Source organism: Stegostoma tigrinum, chromosome 7, assembly GCF_030684315.1.
Source record: "Stegostoma tigrinum isolate sSteTig4 chromosome 7, sSteTig4.hap1, whole genome shotgun sequence".
Taxonomy (NCBI): Eukaryota; Metazoa; Chordata; class Chondrichthyes; order Orectolobiformes; family Stegostomatidae; genus Stegostoma; species Stegostoma tigrinum.
Genome location: NC_081360.1, coordinates 19,426,536 through 19,446,976, shown reverse-complemented (window position 1 = coordinate 19,446,976; position 20,441 = coordinate 19,426,536). Strand labels below are relative to the sequence as shown.

The 20,441-nt window shown below is 42.0% G+C and overlaps 1 protein-coding gene across 1 annotated transcript in view; it reads right to left on the bottom strand.

The window, feature by feature from the left end:
- Positions 1-3,468: 3,468 nt before the first annotated feature.
- The window catches only part of LOC125454254 (putative methyltransferase DDB_G0268948), a 30,760-nt gene continuing 13,787 nt past the window's right edge, over positions 3,469-20,441 (bottom strand). The window contains exons 4-6 of the mRNA XM_048534842.2: positions 14,725-14,825; positions 11,042-11,179; positions 3,469-3,723 (exon numbers count right to left, since the gene is read on the bottom strand). Coding sequence (XP_048390799.1) covers positions 3,636-3,723; positions 11,042-11,179; positions 14,725-14,825 — 327 coding nt within the window. The 3' untranslated portion in view covers positions 3,469-3,635. The remainder of the gene's footprint in view (positions 3,724-11,041; positions 11,180-14,724; positions 14,826-20,441) is intronic.

The following is a 20,441-nucleotide window of genomic DNA, read 5'->3' as shown; positions in this document are numbered from 1 at the left end:
CATCTTTGCACTGAGAGGAAACTGGAGAACCCAGAGGAAACCCAAGCTGACATGGGGAAATTGTGCAAGATTCACACAGATGGTCGCCTGAGGGTGGAATCGAACCCAGGTTCCTTGTGCTGTGAGGCAGCAATGCTAACCTCTGAGCCACTGTGCTGGAATTAGAAATGTTTTCACATCTCAAACTGCTGGTGGAGGGGAGAATTTAGAAGAGAGAATTTGGAAGAGACTAATATTGGAGTGTGTAGGAATAGTCAAGGCTGGAGGTAACGAAGGTGAGAGTGAAGGTTTTAGCAGGAGCGGAGCTGAGAGAGGGGCAGAGATGGGAGATGTTCCAAAAGGGGAAATAGATGGTCTAAGTGATGGTGGGGATATGAGCTCATCTTGGGGACAAATGTGAGAGCATCATGTAACACTTCTCTTGGTCATTACCCTATCTGTGTTTGGGATCTTACTGTGCTCAAATTGGTTGCTGTGGAACATGGACAGAGCATTCCTGCATTAATTTCCTGCTCATTTGTCCTCCCATGTCTACAACCACAACCCGATGGGAGAAACCACAGGAGGGATCAAGGAGAAGCTTGTGGCACCTCTTCCTTTTACTCTTTCAATGGGATGTGGGCATCATGGGAAAGTCAGCATTTGTTGTCCATCCCTAACTGACCTCGAACTGAGGGGCTTGCTTGGCCATCTCAGAGGGCAGTTAAAAGCCAACCACATTGCCATGGTCTGGAGTCATGTGCTCCAGACCAGGCAAGAACATAAGAGATAGAAACAGGAGTAGGTCATTCAGTCCCTTGAGCTTATCCCCCATGATTCTAGAAGATCATGGCGAATCATTCCCAGGCCTCCACTACCGCATTGTCAGTTCCTCATTTTCAATATCTCCTCCATGTTTCAAAAATCTACCTACCTCCTCTAAATACTTTTAGTGATGTAGGCTCCACAACACTGTAGGCAGCGAATTCCAGATATTCACTACCCTCTGGGAGAGAAAATTCCTTCATATTTCACTTCTAAATCAGCGTCCCCTTATTGTGGGCAGATTTCTGTCCCTCAAGGACAGCAATGAACTGTCACAGTCACCATTACGAAGAATAGCTTTAGAATCCACATTCATTCGTTCATTGAATTTAAATTCCACATGACACGGTGGTGAGATTTCAAACTGTTTCCCCAGAGCATGAGCTTGCACCTTGAGATTACTACTCTCATTGTTACTTGCGCTAAGGCACTGTTTCCTCCCTCGTTTAGGTTACATCTTCCATAATTCCAAGAATTTACTTCTTCCCTGCCATCCAGTAAAACTCTCCATTGGGGAAGTGTTAACTTCAGTTGCATCAAACCCTGTCTATTAAGCTGCACTCTCATTTTAACCCCAATCCAATTACCAGGGGAAACACCTGATAAACAGCACGTGGTCAGTTCTCCTGCTCTGTTACAATGAAGCCCAGTCACTGAAGCTCAATAGGCCTCCACTTACCTTCATTGGCCAGGGCCACCACTATAAACCGAGCTCCTCCCTGAGGCCAATGTTGGAGAGATATATCGCATTAATTTGGGTACATTTATCTCAGAGGTGATAGACAACACTCTCATCTTTGTACAAGAGACATGACCCAAAGGATGCAAGCTGTTTTAGTGGGCATGCAAGTGCACAAAATCCCAGGGCCCGTTGACGTGTATCTCAGATTGCTATGGGAGGTAAGAGAGGAGATTGCTGGGGCCCTGGTGGAGATATTTAACACCTTGTTGGTCATAGGTGAAGTGCCAGATTGACAGGAGGATAGCTGATGTGGTTCTTCTGTTCAAGAAAGGCAGCAGGGATAGGCCAAGTAAATACAAGCCAGTTAGTCTGATATCAGTGGTACAGAAATTATTGGAAATAATTCTGAGGGATAAGGTTAATCAACGTTTGGAAAGGCAGGGACTGATCATGGATAGTCAGTGTAGATTCATTTGAAGGAGATCATGCCTGACTAATTTAACTGACTTTTTTGAAAACGTGATTAAACATATTGACATAGTGCAGCTGATGTGGTTTAACACAGACTTTAGTAAGACCTTTGACTGAGTCCCTCTTAGAAGGCTGGACCAAAAGAACCCATATGATCCAAGGCAAGTTAGCAAACAGGAAGCAAAACTGGCTTAAAAATAGGAGGCAGAGGATGAAGGTGGAAGGATATTTTTGGGATTGGAAACCTGTGACCAGCACTGTACCAGAGGGATTGCTGTTGGGACCCTTGCTGTTGGTTATTTACATTAATAAATTGGATGTGAATGTAGAAGTTATAATCATTGTGTTTGCAGTTGACAAGAAAATTGATGGTATTGTTGATAGAGAAGAGTATGGTCTCAGGCTATAGTTTGACGTTGATCAGATTGAGTAAGATGGTGGCAGAGTAGGATGTGCCTGTTGGAGCTCCTTTACTCGCCAGACCCTTTTCCCCTTTTCTATCCTTGTTCTTTCTCTGCTCTTTGTAGTTTTCCCTTTCTTCCACCACACATCCCCATCCACTTGGAGAGTGGAGTCGCGGAGCGAGCAGAGCTGTGTTCCACGGCAGAATGGAATGAATTTACTCCTGATAAGTGAAAGGTGATGCATTATGAGAGGTCTAATAAGGGAAGGATACACACAACGAGTGGTAGATCCCTTGGGATTACAGAGGAACTTCAGGACCATGGTCCATAGCTTCCTGAAGATATCAGCACAGCGAGACAGGGTGGTGAAGGCAGCTTAGGGGATGCTTGCCTTCGTTAGCTTCAGCGCAGAACAGAGGAAGAAGGAAGTCTTGTTTCAACTTTATAAAGCATTGGTTAGGCCACACGATGGAATATTGCGCACGGTTCTGGTCACTGCACTATTGGTAGGACCTGATTGCACTGGAGAGGGTGCAGAAGAGATTCACCAGGATGTTGCCTGGGCTGAAAGGTCTCAGTCACGAGGAGAGACTGGATACAGTGTGTTAGTTTTCCTTGGAGCAAAGCAGGCTGAGAAGACGGGGTCAGTGGTGGTGGTGGGGGGGAGGTTGGTGGTTAGGGGAATCTTACCGATGTATACAAAATCAAGAGAGGTATAGACAGGGTAGATTGTGAGAATCTCTTTTCCATGTCCAAGACCAGAGGGCATAAGTTTAAGGTAGAGAGCAAATGCTTTGGAAGAGATCTTGGGGGAAAGAAATGTTCAGTTGCAGGGTGGTAGCTACCTGAGAGGATGATGGAGACAGGTGTTCTCACAAGATTTAAGCAGCAGCTGGATGCGCACTTAAAATGCCATAGTGTAGTAGACTACAGACCCAAAGCAGGGAAATGGGATTAGTGCAATCTAGTGTCTGTTGGGCAGCAGCGACATGGTGGGCTGAAGGGGCCTGTTTCTACGTCATATGACTCCATGACTCCATGGTTAAAGGGGACAGTGTTTACTCAATGAAAACCAACTTTGTGTAACCCCATTGCATGGATGTTCAAATTTATTACTGCTAAACAATCTTCCAACTCCAGCAGTCCATCTATTTATTGTGTTTTAAAACTGGATCCCATTTCGGATTGAAATCCTGTCATTGAAGAGTCACAAGGTTCGCTGACAGAAGCTAGGCTGTATCATACAAACGGTTCTGGAAGGACACCTGAGAACATCACTCAGGTTTACTTGCCAAGAGGCAATAATATTTGATGCAGAATTCCACAATAGTATCACTGGACACTCCCATGGCCTTCAGAAGCCTAGAGATAGAGAGAGAAAATTCATCAAATATAATCTATACAGAACACAACAACATTCAAATTAGAGAAACCAGTGCAACTACATAGTGAAGTGATGTCCTGCAGGGTGACATTAACTTTGTTGAAATGTGAAGGAGACCATTCAGCCCACTACATCATTTAATAGAGCTATCCCCATTCGTCCCATTGTCTTGATTGCTTTACGTATCGCAAAATTAGTTCCCATTAAAGGAGTTATGGATTTATTTTCTTGTTGTAAAGGTAAAGTCACTATAGTCCCACAGGACTGCTGTCTCAGAGAGAGAGAGACAACTGTTGGCCGTTTAACCTGAGGGTCGCTGTGCTTCGAGTGAGGGGTGAGGTTGAGGAGGACAATCCTTCATGGTAACCTCGGCGATATGGGAACTGAATCCTCACTGTTAGCATCACTCTGCATCATAAACCAGCAGTCCAGCCAACTGAGATAACTGACCTCCTGTGGTATAGCAGAGAGTATCCCTATCTCCGAGCTCCAGGTTCAAATTGCAGTCCCAGGACTTGATGGCAGAATATGGTGTGTTCATGATGCAGTCAAACAGATTGACAGTCAACTGCAATTTTTTTTCCCCAATATGTGTCAATTGTAGGCAGTAAGAGCAGGACAGATTCCTGGTCATGTGTGTGATGGAGAAAATATTGGAGCTAGTACCCTTAATAGCCATAGCTCTAGCCTATAACACGAATGTAACAGCGAATGTTTCCACAGGAACCTGGTCTCTCTGAGTGACATCACCTAGCTATTTATCTAGGTCTTTTCTGAAAATTACTATTGAATAATTTCCCACTACCATTTCAGGCAGCACATTCTGAATCATGACTGACTTGATAAAGAATTTTCTCCTCACCTTGTATTTTTGGCTTTAAATCTGTCCCCTCGGGTTACTTACCATTTCACTGCTGGAAACAACTACTTACCTGCAAATCCCTTCATAAATTAAGGGCAGCGCAGTGGTGAGCACAGCTACCTCACAGCACCAGAGACCTGGGTTCAATTCCACTCTCGGGCGACTTGTGGAGTTTGCACATTCTCCCCATGTCTGTGTGGGTTTCCTCAGGGTGCTCCGGTTTCCTCCCACAGTCCAAAGATGTGCAGGTTAGGTGGATTGTTCATGCTAAATTACCCCGTAGTGTTCAGGGGTGTGTAGATTAGGTGGGCTAATCAGGGGAAATGCAGGATTACATGAAAAGGGGTGGGTCTGTATGATACTCTAAGGAGCAAAATCCCAGCTTTTCTGGTCTTCCCATGGACCTGAAGCACCTTAACCCCGAGTAAATCTGCTTTGGCCTGTCCTAGGCCTCAGAAATCATTCCTAAAACATGGAGTGAACACAATGAACCGACCGAATAATGTATAATGGCATAACATCATTTCATTATCGCTGTATTGTACACCAGTATTTATAAAGAACAGCATACTGTATGTTAACAGCTCTCTCAATCTGTCCTGTGACTTTCAAAGATTGCGTACTGTTCCTGCAAACAGCTTAAAGTATTTTCAATTGATCCTCATACATTATTCCCCCAAATTGAGAGCATTAAAGTTCCCAGGATGGAAATCTACATCAGGTAGGTACATCCTGTAGCTGACATTGTAAATTGGACAGCTGTCACTGCTGATTCTTAATATGTTAACAATACGCATTGGGGAAATTCTATCCGAGTATAACGTGATATTTGAGAACACAAAAAATTCATCCGTGGGCTGACAGCATTGCTGAGAAAGTCAACATTTATTGGCCATCTCTAATTGTCCTTGAAAAGGTGATGGTGAGTTGCCTTGAGTCCCTGCAATCTGTATTGGTGTGGGTCTACCCACAGTGCTGTTAGGGAGGGAGTTTTGACCCGGTGTTATGGCCATGTGAGGAGAGGAGATCGGTTCCTCAAGATTGAACACCCTCTCTCAGTTCGTTGCAACAAACATTTTCATCTTGTTAGCATGCAGCTATCACAGTTTAATTTAATGAACTAAATCAAAATGAATTTAGTTTTCTCTGCAGCGACCAGGGCAAACAGGCACAAGGTCAGGGAAAACGGTAGTCAGTCCAGAAGGAATTAGCACATGACGAAAGGAGAAAGTTACATTTCTCATTCATGTTTTACAGTATTGTTTTCTTGATAAGTTTAAAATATGTCCATAAAGAAAGGCAAATAAATCTTCAAGTTCTTTAAAAAAGGACGTTTCATAAGGGAGTGACTTTCCAAGGTCATCAAAACCAAAACACAGAATCGGAACGCATGAATGGGTAAGATTTTCACTTACCGTGAAACAGATGATGTCCAATGCACTATTTGCTTGAAAGCAAACACTGCAGGCGAGTTTAGCACGAGGAAAAGTGGCAGGACTGGGAATGGGACTACCTGAAGTTGTATTTGAGCCAGAAAGTGCACATCAACACTATTACTACTTCACAAAACCAGAGCAAAGGTGGAATTTTACGAATACTCACCCAAGCACCAGGAGGTTATGAGATGAGGGTGGGGCATACAGAGTGCAAGCAGGGATCAAATCCTGACATGGTGAAAGTTCCCACTGATAACATCATACGTGCAGTGAAGGTGAATGTGCCAGTGATTTGTGAGCAAGACGTTAATGATCATGTGGCGAAGTATGCAGCAAGAATTACATCTTTGACTTTGTAGAGTGTACTGCTTTGTTGTACAGAGACAATTCCCAGATGAACTGTGCAAATCATGTTTTTATCTGCTGATACCAGACAAAAATATGAACATTGCAGTACAAAAGAAAAGTTGATTTTGTACATGAAGTTTTGGCCAGAATCTGAACTTACTTGTAATACTGTAATTGTAGGAAATTTGAAACTGCCTGTGAGAGTGCCTCCATTGTCGCATCAATCAAGCAATTGTATGTAACAGTGGCCTTGATTTACAGAAGATGATGTTTACATCAGACAGAGCTTCTGCTGTGCTGAGAAAGAAATATGGGGCAGCCATAATCTTGCGACACAAAACCAAATATCTGTCAGAGCAGAATTGTGTCGCTCACAGAGAAGACCTGGGGAATAGATGATGCTTGGAGGCTGGTGTCAATTGTGCAAGGCATTGACATAATTAAAACCAAGAACTGCAGGTGCTTGCAATCTGGAACAGACAGAAATTGCTGGAAAGACCCAGCAGGTCTGTGGAGAGAATGGAAAGCTAATGTTTCACTTCCAGTGACCCTTCATCAGAACCAGGCTTCTCTAGTACAGTGTCTCAAAGGACGGTGCACGCAATGTTCAGCTGGTCAACTGTGACGAAAGGACAATTTGAAGATTTGGCCCAAGTTTCAGAGTGCATAATACACAGTGGCATTTCGACTTCTGAATGAAGTTTTTTTTTCATTCAGTCACAGGATGAGGCCATCGCTGGCCAGGCAGCATTTAATGCCCCTCCCTAATTGCCCAAAGGGCAGTTAAGAGTCAACCACATTGCTGTGGGTTTGGAGTCACATGTAGGCCAGACCAGGTAAGGATGGCAGTTACCTTCCCTAAAGGACATCAGTAAACCAGGAGGGATTTTCCTGACAATTGACGATGGGTTCATGGTCATCATTAGATTCTTAATGCCAGATATCTTTACTGAATTCAAATTCCATCGTCTGCTGTGGCAGGATTCAAACCTGGGGTCCCCACAACATTGTCCAGGTCTCTGGATTAACAGTCCAGTAATAATACCACTAGGCCATCTCCTTCCCCACAAGTGAAGTGGTTTTCAAGGCACTTAGCAGTGAATGCAGTAATGCAAAACTACATTGTTGTGATCGAGTACTGCAGACAGTAAGTGACTAAGGGCAGCGATCCAATAAACAAGTATTGCCTGAAAATGCTCACAAAGCCCCAGTAATGCATTGCATTGACAGCTCCGAATGACGGTGTTCTCGGTGAACTGGTATCACTGTATTAATTCTTACAGAGAAACCGTGTGACAGTGACTGAAATGGCACAATTTGGCTCAATCACAATGTGGCCACCTGGAAAGCAGATTTCCCGAAGAGGGATTGAGAGAGTGGTATGCATTTGATCAGGCTGCAATCATCAAGACAAGTGATTGTCAGTTTGGAAATGACAGTATTTTGTGACTGATAGTGAAATAGTGTACTTTTATAGCAATCCATGACAAAAAGTGTAGCCACAAGGACATGTGAGGAATATTTTTGTTGCAAATTTATAGTTGTGGAGAAAGTGAAGACAGGTTCCATTCAGATATCCAGTGATTTAGTGGACAGTGCTGTAAAAAAAATGACCAGTTTTGAGAAATGTCTGTACGTGGGTAGGCAGGATCCGTGAGGAGCTATGGCAGTAAGGAATTACCATAACGCTCAACTCTTACAACCTTGGGATCATTCTAGGCATCATCCAGAGACACTAATGGGTTCTCCCTGTTGGACAGCTTATCTGCTGGTCTGGTACTTATTGCTGGCTCCCAACACTCGCCATCCGAAGGAAACTGCACCTTGCTTGACCTCAGAGGGGAGTCTGCCTGCATGTTATGTCCATGCTGCACATGATATTCTTTCTTACTGAGCATCAATGCCCAGCAACGTGTGCGCTCGCACTGGGGTGGGACGGACTGTGCAGATTTGATACTGTCTCCTCAGATGGCAGATCCTCCTCTGAGCATTCACGCAGTCCTGTAGTTGTTGTTGGCCATGCCCTTAGATACTCCACATCCAGGAAGGAGCAAGAGTGGTGTGGCCCTCTTGTGCTTTCACTCACTGACTGCTGGCTGCACTTGGTCTGGAGTTTCCTGCATTCATCAGCGCACACAAGGGCCCCATAGTTAGTAATCCCCTGGCTCAAAGAGTTTGACGCCCAGCTCCATCACTCTCCACAAATAGTACACCTGCCTCATCTTCACTAATGGGCTGTCCTCCTCTATTAGGGTCACTACAGTGCACCATCTCCAGCTCTCTCTGCTCCCTAGCACTGCAAGCAGATGTACACAGATTCACTCACCTCTCTTCATCCCACTGCCCCTGTCAGTCAGTGCTACCCTTCATGCCCAGCAAGGGAGACCTGCTGCAAGCAGCCATTCAGTGCTGGTAATGCATCAAGCACCACTGGATGAGTGTGGGCTTCCTGTGCCAGAGTCCGCCAAGTTTTCCTGGTCTATCTAATCAGCCCCAATGCACAAGTATCTACCTTAGCATCATTTACCGCGACTTTTATGATAATGCAACTCACCTTGTCAAAATTATAGATATAATAATCAGTCGATATAGAATTCTGCCAGTAGCCATGGGGTTGGGATATGAACCCATGTTCCTCGACCTCATTAAACTGGGATTACTAATCCAGTGAGATACCACTTGGTCACCTTTAGCCCCTAGTCAGAGGCATGATGCTGACAAAATAATGTACAGTGACAGCACAGGACTGTCAATCAGGGTGTGGGTTGGGAAGAGTGAAATCTTTGTGTTGGCACTTGCTTTTAGGTGAGATGCTGTTAACTTTGTTCAGGCAGGAAAAGGGATTCTAGTCGGAGCTGCTGCAGATATGGATAGATGATTGGTTATCGGGCAGGAAGGAGAGAGTTGGCACAAGCAGGGCATTTTCAAGTTGGTGGTCTACAGCTGGAGGAGTTCCGTGGGGATCAGTGCTGATGCCTTAGTTATTTATAATGACTGTGAAGAATTTAGTTGATGAGATGGAGGGTAATTTATCTAAATTTGTGGATGATATAAAACTTGGGGAAAGGTGTGTCAGGAGGAAAGCAAAAGGCTGCAGAGAGATATAGACAGGTTAGGTGAGTGAGAGAAAAGATGGCAGGCAGATCATATTAGCGAACGTGTATGAAATAATTCAATCACTTTGGTCGATAGAATTTCAAAACAGAACATTTCTTACAACACATGAAACTTGTAAATGTTGATATAAAGTGGGAACTTGGATGTACTCATACAAAATAATCAGAAGGTCAGCATGTAGGTACATGTGGCACGTTTACTTTTACTGCAAGTGGTTTGAAATTACAGGAATAAAAGAAATCTCACTATAATTTTTACAGGATTTTGGTGAAGCTACATCTGGTATCCTGTGTGCAGTTTTGTTCTCCATATTTAAGGAAGAGTACACTTGCATTGGAGGCTCCTCGGTGAAGGCTCACTAAAGTATGTCCCCAGAATAAAGGGATTTTCATATGATGAGGAGCTGAACAAATTGGGCCAATACTCTTTGGAGTTTCGAAGAATGAGGGGCAATCTCAGTGAACTACACAATTCCAAAGAGGCTTGATAGGATAATCACTGAGGATTGTCTCCATTGGTCCTGGATTCTAAAATGTGGTGGTATGGTCTCAGGATGAGGGGCCAACCATTTAGGACTGAGATGAGGAAAAATTGTTCATTCTGGGGATAATGAATCTTTTGAATTTTCTATCTCAGAGGGCTGTAGATGGTTCATCAATTAATAAATTTAAGGCGATGATAGACAGAATTTTGGTCTCTCAGGAAAGATGAGAGCAGGCGGGAAAGTGGGGTTTAAAATATCATACTCTATTAAGCTGATGGCTACCACTGACCTCCCAACACTGAGATAACTGTTGATGTGGTTGGTCTATCAAGGCAAGAAGCTATGGCTTCGAGTACCAAATACCCCTGTAGAGGGCATTTACTCCCTGTAAGTGTCTTCAATTGATTGAAGTCTTCATCAAGGTAAAGCCTAGGGGATTAACTCTTGTTAAAACTTAAGTTATTACATCTGAATGAATAAAGTAAAGGTTTGGAACATTTACCATGAAAGACAGAGGAAAGAAAGGATTAAGATGGTGAGGGTTAGAAAAGATATTTCAGAATTCAGCACAAATTGAGCAGGAGATCCTCTCTATTTCAAACATGGTGATGGATCTACCATCCAATGTGCTTAATGCATATGTATTCATTATAGATAATTATCACTTTACATTTATTTCCTATAAAAGTCAATAAATGACTGAAATGAAATGCCTTGAGGAATTATTTCTGAAGCTATTTGTAAGAATATCTGTTCCCTAAAGGGGTATATATGTTGCTCCTGTACGTTCACGTAGAATTAACTATATTAAAATTTGCCTGATTACATATTTGATCAAATTCATCTGTCAGTTCTCAGAATTGAACCGTCTGTAACTTTGATCAGTTTCTGCAGTTTTACTGAATCTGAATCATTAACATGAATTAGGATCAATAGGGAGGACCCAGTTCCAATCCCAGAACGGGCCACAGGACCACTAAGTCCACAATACACTTGAATATCATCAGGCAAATCAGCTGAAAGAATATGGTTTACATGCAGTTTCGTACCTTTGCTTAGTATTCTCCAATGAGACTTCAGCATTTTCTGGATCTTCCTTTCGGTAGGCTTGATATAAAACCGAAGAATTCAGAAATCCAACGAGCCACAAAAGTGGTTTCTTCAGCCTGATATAAATGTCTTCAGCTCTGTGATAAGAAAGATGCTATTAATGAAAGAATAAAACACAAAAGTAGAATTTCACCTTTCATAGATATCTTAGGTATCAAAAGGTATCCTTAGATAGTATTGCGATATTTGGGAGGTCTTGAGGGCAGTGAGCCAGAGTTCTGGACTTTAGTCCCACTCCAGGACTTGATGGTCAAGAAAGCACATTCATAACTTGGCCAAACAGTTTCAGTTCAACGTGTAAATCATTCCAACACATGTTAATGGTAACTGGTAAGAATGGCGATAATTCCTGATCAGCTATGTGATTGAAAGAAAGTTGGATCCTCTGCCATAACTATTGATTACTTCAAGCTACAATATGCATGTATAAGTGTATATTGTTACAAAAACTCAAGCTCTCTGAATGAACAATAGCACACCCAACACCACTGGTACATTCACTGCTCGGGTTTTAGGATAAATGCTTAATCTAAAAAACTGCGTATTATGGGTAGCCCAGTGGCTCAGTGGTGAGCACTGCTGCCTCACAGCACCTCAGACCCGGGTTCGATTCCACCCTCAGGCGACTTCAGTGTGGAGTTTGCACATTCTCCCTGTGTCTGCATGAGTTTCTTCCCACAGTCCAAAGATGTGCAGGTTAGGTGGCACACATAGAATTGGACCCCATAGACAAACCCATACAGATCAAAACTGGAAATGAAACTACTCACCCTAACGGACCAGATAGTATAAATTCTTAGTGCTACAATTGTCTGTGGTATTCAGGGATATGCAGGTTAGGGGAATCAGGCATGGGAAATGTGGATTATGGGGATACAATAGGGGGCTGTTCTGGGTGGGATGCTCTTTGGCAGGTCAGTGCGGATTCAATGGGCTGGATGGCCTTTTCCACATGACAGGGATTCTGTGATTCTAAATTGCCATAGGATTGCAACAACACACCAATGTTTGTTTCACCTGTGCATGAACCCAAGAAATGCTATGTTCTACATGTGGGGATAACATCTGGAAAGTTGGAGGGAGGGCAGAAAGACAAAGGACAATTAATAAAAGTAATGAGTCCAAGGAAGAGAACCACAGAACAGAGGTGACCCCATTCCTGTGAGGAGATGACCCAGACACATTCTTTGGAAATGCATGGATTCACTGAGGGCAAGTGCCCCTGGCTTGAGAAAGGATAAGGAAGGGGATGGGGGCACGTTTAACCAGAATCATTGAGGTTAGTGTAAAAGGTGTCACTTTTTAATAATCCTGCTGCATTGATAATCACCTCAGCCATAAATACAGCAGGATGAAAGTAACCATTTGCCATCATTGATGGTACTGTTCAACTCAGCTCAGTGACAATGTCCATACTTCAGAGGCCTGAACACCACATATTCTGGCACTCTGGTGTGGGGGTCCTGAGAGAAAATGGACTGACTGACTGTGCCAAAGACTGTGATAAGATGCAGGAGCATAAGCAGCGATGATGCATAAAGGATGTGAATGGAAATATTAAACAGTATAGGGCCAGCACTGTGATTGGGACAATCTGGCTATAAGCCTTTGAAGCACGAGTGAAGGAACCAGGTTTATGTTGATGGAGATGAGTTTCCAAATCTAATCCAATGTGCACTGTTACAGAGACAAGACATTATTAAACCCATTCTGATATGGCTTCTAAAATGGGATGATCTAGGCTCTGAATGAAAATATTTGTAGGGCTACATGGGAAGCGTAACCAGGGAATTTCCCTTGCAGAGCTACTGGTACTGACATAACAAACTGAATGGCCTCCTCCTATGCTATAACGTGTCCATCATGGTCGCAGGCCCACTAAAGCAAACACAGAAAATGCTGGAGAAGCTCTGCAGGTCTGGCAGCATCTGTGGACAGAGAAACAAGATTTTGGCAAAGATCTGTAGCTTGGGTTGTGGGTGAAGTTGTTGATTTGCTTGCCAAGCTGGCTTGTTCTCGTCCAGATGTTGTGTCACCACGCCAGGTGACATCATCAGTTGAACCTCCGTTGAAGCGCTGTTATTCTACTCCACTTGGAATTTATACTGTCTGGTCCATTATGGTGCGTACTGTCATTTCTGGTTTTGATCTGTATGGGTTTGTCTATGGGGTCCAATTCTATGTGTTTGTTGATTGCATTACGCGGAGAGAACCATGTCTTTAGGAATTCGCATGCATGTCTCTGTTTGGCTTGGGCTACTATAGTTACCTTACCCCAGTTAAACTGATGGCCTTCATTGTCTGAGTGTACTGGGACGAGGTAATTATAGTAGCCCAAGCCAAACACAGACATGCATGGGAATTCCTAAAGACATGGTTCTCCCCGTGTAATGCAATCAACACACACATAGAATTGGACCCCATATATAAACCCATACAGATCAAAACTGGAAATGAAACTACTCACTATAACGGATCAGATAGTATAAATTCTTAGTGCCGGACAATAACATCGCTTCATCGGATACTCCACTGATGATTCACCTAGCAGTGTGATGAGACATCTGAATGAGAATAAGCCAGCTCAGTGAGCAAGTCAACAACCTCAGAGAAACAAGAGTTTAAGCTTTGTGTCCAGTATGACTTCTTCAGAACTGAAAGTGCATGGAAAATGGTTTCATATATTTTTGACAGAGGCAGAGGCCCAGTGCAAAAAAAAATGGCATGTTAATAGTGGAGAAAAGCAGAAAGAAATGTAAATTCAGGTGTGAAAGGGTGGGAATGGTTTTTCTTACTAGGATCAAATCAAACAGGACAAGGCTGTTGAGGGGAGCAGGCAAAGAGAATGTAATAAAAATGGATGAGAGACATAATGCAATTAGTTTCTAAAGTTAACGAATTCAATATTGAGACCTTGAGGTTGTGAAGTGCGTAAGCAGAAAATGAGGGGTTGTTCCTAACTTCAGAAACTGATCACATTATTCTTAGATTGTCTCCACTAGCACTCCCCAACAGCTTTGTCTTGCTCCTAGTATAGAGAACCCAGTCCCTTCGTTTTACACCTTACTTTACACCTGTTTTACATGCCTCTGTCTTTTGCATTAGATCTCTGCCTCTATGGAAAAAAGTATGGAAAAAATTATTTTTCCAACACCTTTCAGTTCTGAAGATGACTTCAGACTGTTCCTCTATCCACAAACTCTGCCAAATCAGAGTTTCTCCAGCATTTTTTATGTTTGTTCCAGATTTCTAGCATTCACACTATTTTACCTTCATTCAACAATAAGATTCAGGTCAGTGCACAGATATACCAGCAGTTAATTTGAAAAATAATACCACCCCCACCCCACCCCATAAAGATGAATGCTAACATTGCTGTGTGATGTCAGACAGATGGTAGAAAAATTTGAAAACACACAGCAACAGATTCAAGAACAGCTTCTTCCCTGTTGTTATCAGATATATAAACAGATCTCTCATATATTAGAGTTGATCTTTCTTTGCAATTATTGTATTACCGTGATATACTTATACAAGGTATGATTTGCCCATATTGCACACAAAGCAATACTTTTCACTGTATTTCGATGCATGTGGCAATAACAAATCAAATCAAATTTACCTCTCTTTATCAGGGAAAGTGATAGCATCAAATATGTCCCTGTATTCATTCCACACAATTTTATTTGCGTTGGTCTCATACGGCACTAATGTTTGGAACAACTGCAATAAGAACATAAAATGGAAAGAGTTACCACATTTAATGATAGATCCACTACATATACTCAAGTGAAACAGAGATAGAATTTTACTGTAAAAGCTTCTATAGATACACATAAAGGAAATGTTTGGCTAAAACTGATGTAGGTGCATTACAGACAGAGGCAGAAAAATTTCCAATGAGAAAAGATAATTGGCACAGAAGGTAAATGAATACTTTATGTTCAGAGTTCTCTCTATGTTTTGTGGGCCTGTGTGGAACCTGAAGCAATGTGAGCAGCTCATTGCGTCCATTAAGTGGAAGTCACATTGCCATTTGGTTTGCAGTTTGTTTATCAACTATTCAGAGGGTGCATTTATATCATTTTACAGTCAGGAATTCTACTTCCTAAAATAAACAGTTTGCTTAGTTCAGAAGTCTGAGAACCTGTTTAGTGATGGTGATTTGTACACTCCACGTACTACATGACCTAAAGAGGCCACTAATAATTTATTCACTACTTTGTTGCACGTACCATTATTTGCTGCCCAATGATTTAGACTGAATTCAGGTTGACATTTTGTCCAGATGAAATGTACAACTTAATTCACATCAAGATGTCCAAGAAATCTATTTCTAATCCCTTTATGGTTTGCACTTCATTGAGTTTGTGAGGCTAACATGTTCACAGTCAACACTTCCTGCCTGAAATTTTGCTCAAATGTCCAAAAAGACAGACATTTCTTGAAAGTGTTTTTTTTAGAAATCAGTCCACCAAATCACTGGATATCTGAATGGAACATGTCTTGACTTTCTCCACAACAATAAATTTGAAATAGAAGCATTCCTCACATATCCTTGTGACCATCTTTTCGCCACAGTTTGGTATTTCACTATCAGTCGTACAATACTGCCTTTTCCAAATTTACAATCAGTTGTCTTGGTGTTTGCATCATCATCAATTGCATGTCACTCTCTCATCCCTCTTCTGGAAATCTGTTTTCCAAGTGGTCACATTGCAATTAAATCAATTAGAGGATTGTAGCAGTGTCCATATCGCTTATGAGAGCAAGTGAAACCTTCTTAACTTCATCACTCCTATACACACTTTGTCTAGACACCGAGCCTTTGTTTTATTGATCCTGTCCATTGCAAATTGCATAGCTTCAATTGCTATCAGACAGCTTCTCTTAGAATTAGCACATTGTACCAGTTCATCGAGAACACCATTCAGACCTGTCAATGCAATGCAATATTGGGGCTCTGTGAGCATTTTCAGGCAATATTTGTTTATAGGATTGTTGCATTTATTCACTGCTCTCAGCTGTACTTAATCGTGACACTGTTGTTTTGCATTTGTACACTCACTGTGTCAACCTCACTTCATGCAGAGTTTGAAACGCATTGCATCTTACATGCTGTAACTTGGGAAAAATCATCAAACTGTCTTTTCTTCATGGTTGACCTGCTGAACTTCACATACACTGAGAAAGAGGTTAAAAAATATTTCCCAGAAGTAGAGAACAAAGCGAATAATGAAGAGTTGAAGGAAATTAACATTAGAAGGAAAATTATACTGGTGAAAGTAATGGGACTGAAGGTTGATAAATTCCCCAGACATGTTGGGTTCTCATTCTTGAGTGTTGCAGATGGCAGATATAGATATCATTGATGCATTGGTGATTATCTTCCAATATTCTATAGATTCTAGAATGATTCCTGTGGATTGGTAGGTAGCAAATTTTACCCCTCTTTTTATGAAGGAAAAAAGAGAGAAAACAGGGAACTATTGAACTGTGAAGTGTAAGGAATTAGCAGCAGGGAATGCTAGCGTCTATTATAAAGGAAAAAATATAAGGTCATGCAGCAATTCTTAAATGGTAAGCGGTTGGAATGTGCAGATATACAAAGGGACTTAGGTGTCATAGATCATAGAATCCCTACAGTGTGGAAACAGAGCCTTTGGCTCAACAAGTCCACATGGACCCTCGGAGCATCCCACTGAGATCCACCCCCCCATAAGCCACCTAATCTACACATTCTTGAACACTACGGACATTTTAGCATGGCCAATCCACCTAACCTGCACATCTTTGGACTGTGGGAGGAAACCGGAGAGCCCAGAGGATGCAGGGAGAACGTGAAAACTCCACAGAGTTACCCAAGGCTGGAATCAAACCCGGGTCCCTGCTAACTACTGAGCCACTGTGCCCTTGTTGATATGTTAATAAAGGCCAATTTCCAGGGGCAGCAAGCTACCAGAAAGGCTAATGAAATGTTAGCCTTTATTGCAAGATCATTTGAATACAGGACACATGAAGCCTTGCTTCAGCTGTATAAAAGAGCTTGGGTAGCCCATGCATGGAATAGCATGTGCAGCTTTAGTTTATTTATCTATGACCTATTCTATGATCTATGACACCCAAGTCTCCTTATCTCAGGAGCAATGATATTGCCATCGATGGAGTGCAATGAACGCTCACCAGACTTATTCCTGGGATGGCAGGAATGACTTGTAAACAGAATTTGGGCAAACTTGCCTAGTGTTCTGAAGAGTGAGACAAGATCTCATTGAAAGCTACAAAACACTTAAAGAGATAGACAGGGAAGATGCAGCAAAGTTAATTCCCTGGTTGATGTGTATAGATCGAACCAGAGCCCAACTTTAAAATAAGGATGCACCACTTAGATCTGAGACGAGAACAGTTATTTTTAAAAAAAACTTCGAGGAGTGTGAATAAATGGAATTTTCTACCACAAAGGGCTGTGCAAATTCAATCTCTGAGTGTAATTAAGATAGAGACCAATTGATTTCCGATTACTAACGGTGTACAATATTATGAGGATGAGGTGGGTGAAAAGTCCCAGCAGCCCATAAGCGCACGGAATTGTGGGAGCAGGTTCGATGGGCTGAACGGCCTACTTCTGCTTTATTTATGTCTTATGCTCCTATTACACAGTCTGATGTACAAGTCGACTTCTAACGTTTGGCTCCAAAATCTTTCATTTTTAAATGGACATTTTGCTCGTTTTTGAAGCAGAGAACAGCTTAACGTGTCGTCTTCATAATTGTTCTTTTCTCATTTCAAACGCAGCATTACCGGGGAGTAGTCACCCCTGGCTGAATTCAGGACCCTGGCCAGCAACCCGAGTCTGCAGCATGAGAGGCAATTTGGCATTTCCAAAGACCTGGCGTGGAGTCCAACTTCTTGAAAGTATCACCCTTGTTTAAAAGCCTGGTCTCAACAGCCCGGCTTTGACACGAGTATATACAACTACATATATTGTGGTAATGAAGTATTCACACATGCTCAGATTCTACTCTTATCTAAACAGTTCCTTCAAATGGAATGTAGCTACTGTGAAGCAACGTTACCATCGCATTGCACTGCACTGTCAACATTGCAAAACCTGACCTGCTTTGGTAGTTTGTGGTGGTTACTGGTGGTGTTGATTTAGCTGGTTTTAGGATGTTAGCCTTTCCTATTAACATCAACAACTTTTTTTAAAAAATGGAAACCTAGCCAATTTGGATGAAGGACAAGAAACTGAGAGGAACAGCAACTCCTTAAGGGCTGCTGCTTGATATTAAGCAGATGCCCTTTTAAACAAAAAAATTCTTGTTGCTTGCACTGACACATGGAGCGTAACCCTCTATGCTTGGGAGTTGTTCTCCAGAAAAGAAATTTTATAATTTATTTGCTCACAAGATATGGGAGTCACTGGCTAGGTCAGCGATTAATGCCCAACCCTAATTGCCCAGAAAGACAATTAAATGTTAACACATTGCTGTGGGTCTGGAGTCACATGTAGACCAGGCAGGTTAGTGTGGCAAATTTATTTCCCTAAAGGAACATAAATTGGCCCTGTTCAGAAAGAAAAGTCAACATTTGAGTTTAAAATATACAATCAGCACATATATATGATAGCCACATGGATGACAGTAAAAAGAAGTTTATTCAGGTTAGTTTGATCTTAGCACAGGATAAGAGGTCAGCACAACAAGGCGGCCTGAACTGTGCTGTACCGTTCTATGTTTTATGTTCTATAATTTGTGGATAATAGAAAAAAAGTGAATCAAATCTCTGAGGATTTGGAAATCTGGGAGCAAATCAGGAAGAAAAGGTTCGTAATTTCAAGATGAGGGACTGAGGAAAGGTGCCCATCTTAGATCCACTATGTTAATACTGAGGCCTGCGTGGCACCCATTAAATGAACTGAAGATCCCATGGGTTGTTCTATGGGAGATCATTTTCTCTATGTTTTAAACATTATTATGGCATTAAAATGAGATTTTCTGGAGGAAGCATGGCACTAGAGTATATCAAGAATATCTTCCTTATTTTTATTCTTCCATGGAATGTGGGAATCACTGGAAGGGCCAACATTTATCACCCACCCTGAATCATCCTTTAACTGAGTGGTTTGCTCAATGATTTCACAGCACAGTTCAGAGTCAATCATATTACAGGGGGAGCTTTTTGCAATTGGAATTGGTTGTTGGGCAGAACAAAAGAATACATCAACAATTTGCATTTATATAGCACATTTAATGCGCTCCAGGCTCTCCACAGAAGCATTAAATAACACTTGACAACAAACTACACAAGGAAATTTTACTTTTACCATTTGTTCAAAGGATGTAGTTACTTTTGGTCAGAACAATATTGATTTTCCATTCCTAAATGTCTGAAAGAAGGCAAGCTACCCTCCTGAATGTAACAAGGTGGTGTCCCTGTCCTTTTCACGATCAGTTAAGAGTCTATCATTGCTGGCATTTCTGTAGTCACATACAGGCCAGATTGGCAGATTTTCTTTACTAAAAAGCATGAAGGAACTGGATGGGCTTATATAATAGTTTCAAAGTCACCATCATTGACAGCACTTTTTAAAATTCAAGACTCATTTAATTACTTTTCCCGTCTCCCACTGTAGGATGTGAACCCATGTCTTCCTACCATTAACCAAAACCTTAAGATTATTAAGCAGTAGTATAGCAAATATGTTATCCTAACCCCAAGTGAATCAGAGGTAAATTCTTAGTGACAAGTGGTGCATAGCCACATGACAGTGAACCATAATGGATCTGTATTGGGCTTAAATGTCTTGTCTACCTGCAGGCTAAACACTGTATTAGTCCGTGTCCAACTTTAGCCATGAACTGTGATTGACCCATTGAATGCCATTCAAGACAAGAACTTGGATTTATAATTACTTCCCATGAACAAGGAAGTCCCTGACCTTTGTGGATATTCATGGAGGTAAACAAAAGTAGGTTTTTAAGAAGCATTTTAAAGGAGGAGAGAAATATGGAAAAGTGGAGAGGTTTCGGAAAGGAATTCAATACCTTAGGAAATCAATAGATGAAGGCATGGTGAATCAGTGTGAATTGGGAATGCTCTGAAGGCAGGTTTAGAGGAGTGTAGAGATATCAAAGGGTTGTGGAGCTGGAGGAGATTACAAAAACATAGAGAAAGTTAGACATGAGGAGAAATGTTGACTGGACAGGATGAAGCTCCCCGAATGCGTGGCATTTGGCACTGGATCGGGTTTGTCATAGTTAACATCTCTCAAAAAGGCTGGCACTGACCACCAGTGTATCCTCACTAGAACTAGATTCTCCTTGGTCACGAACCGTG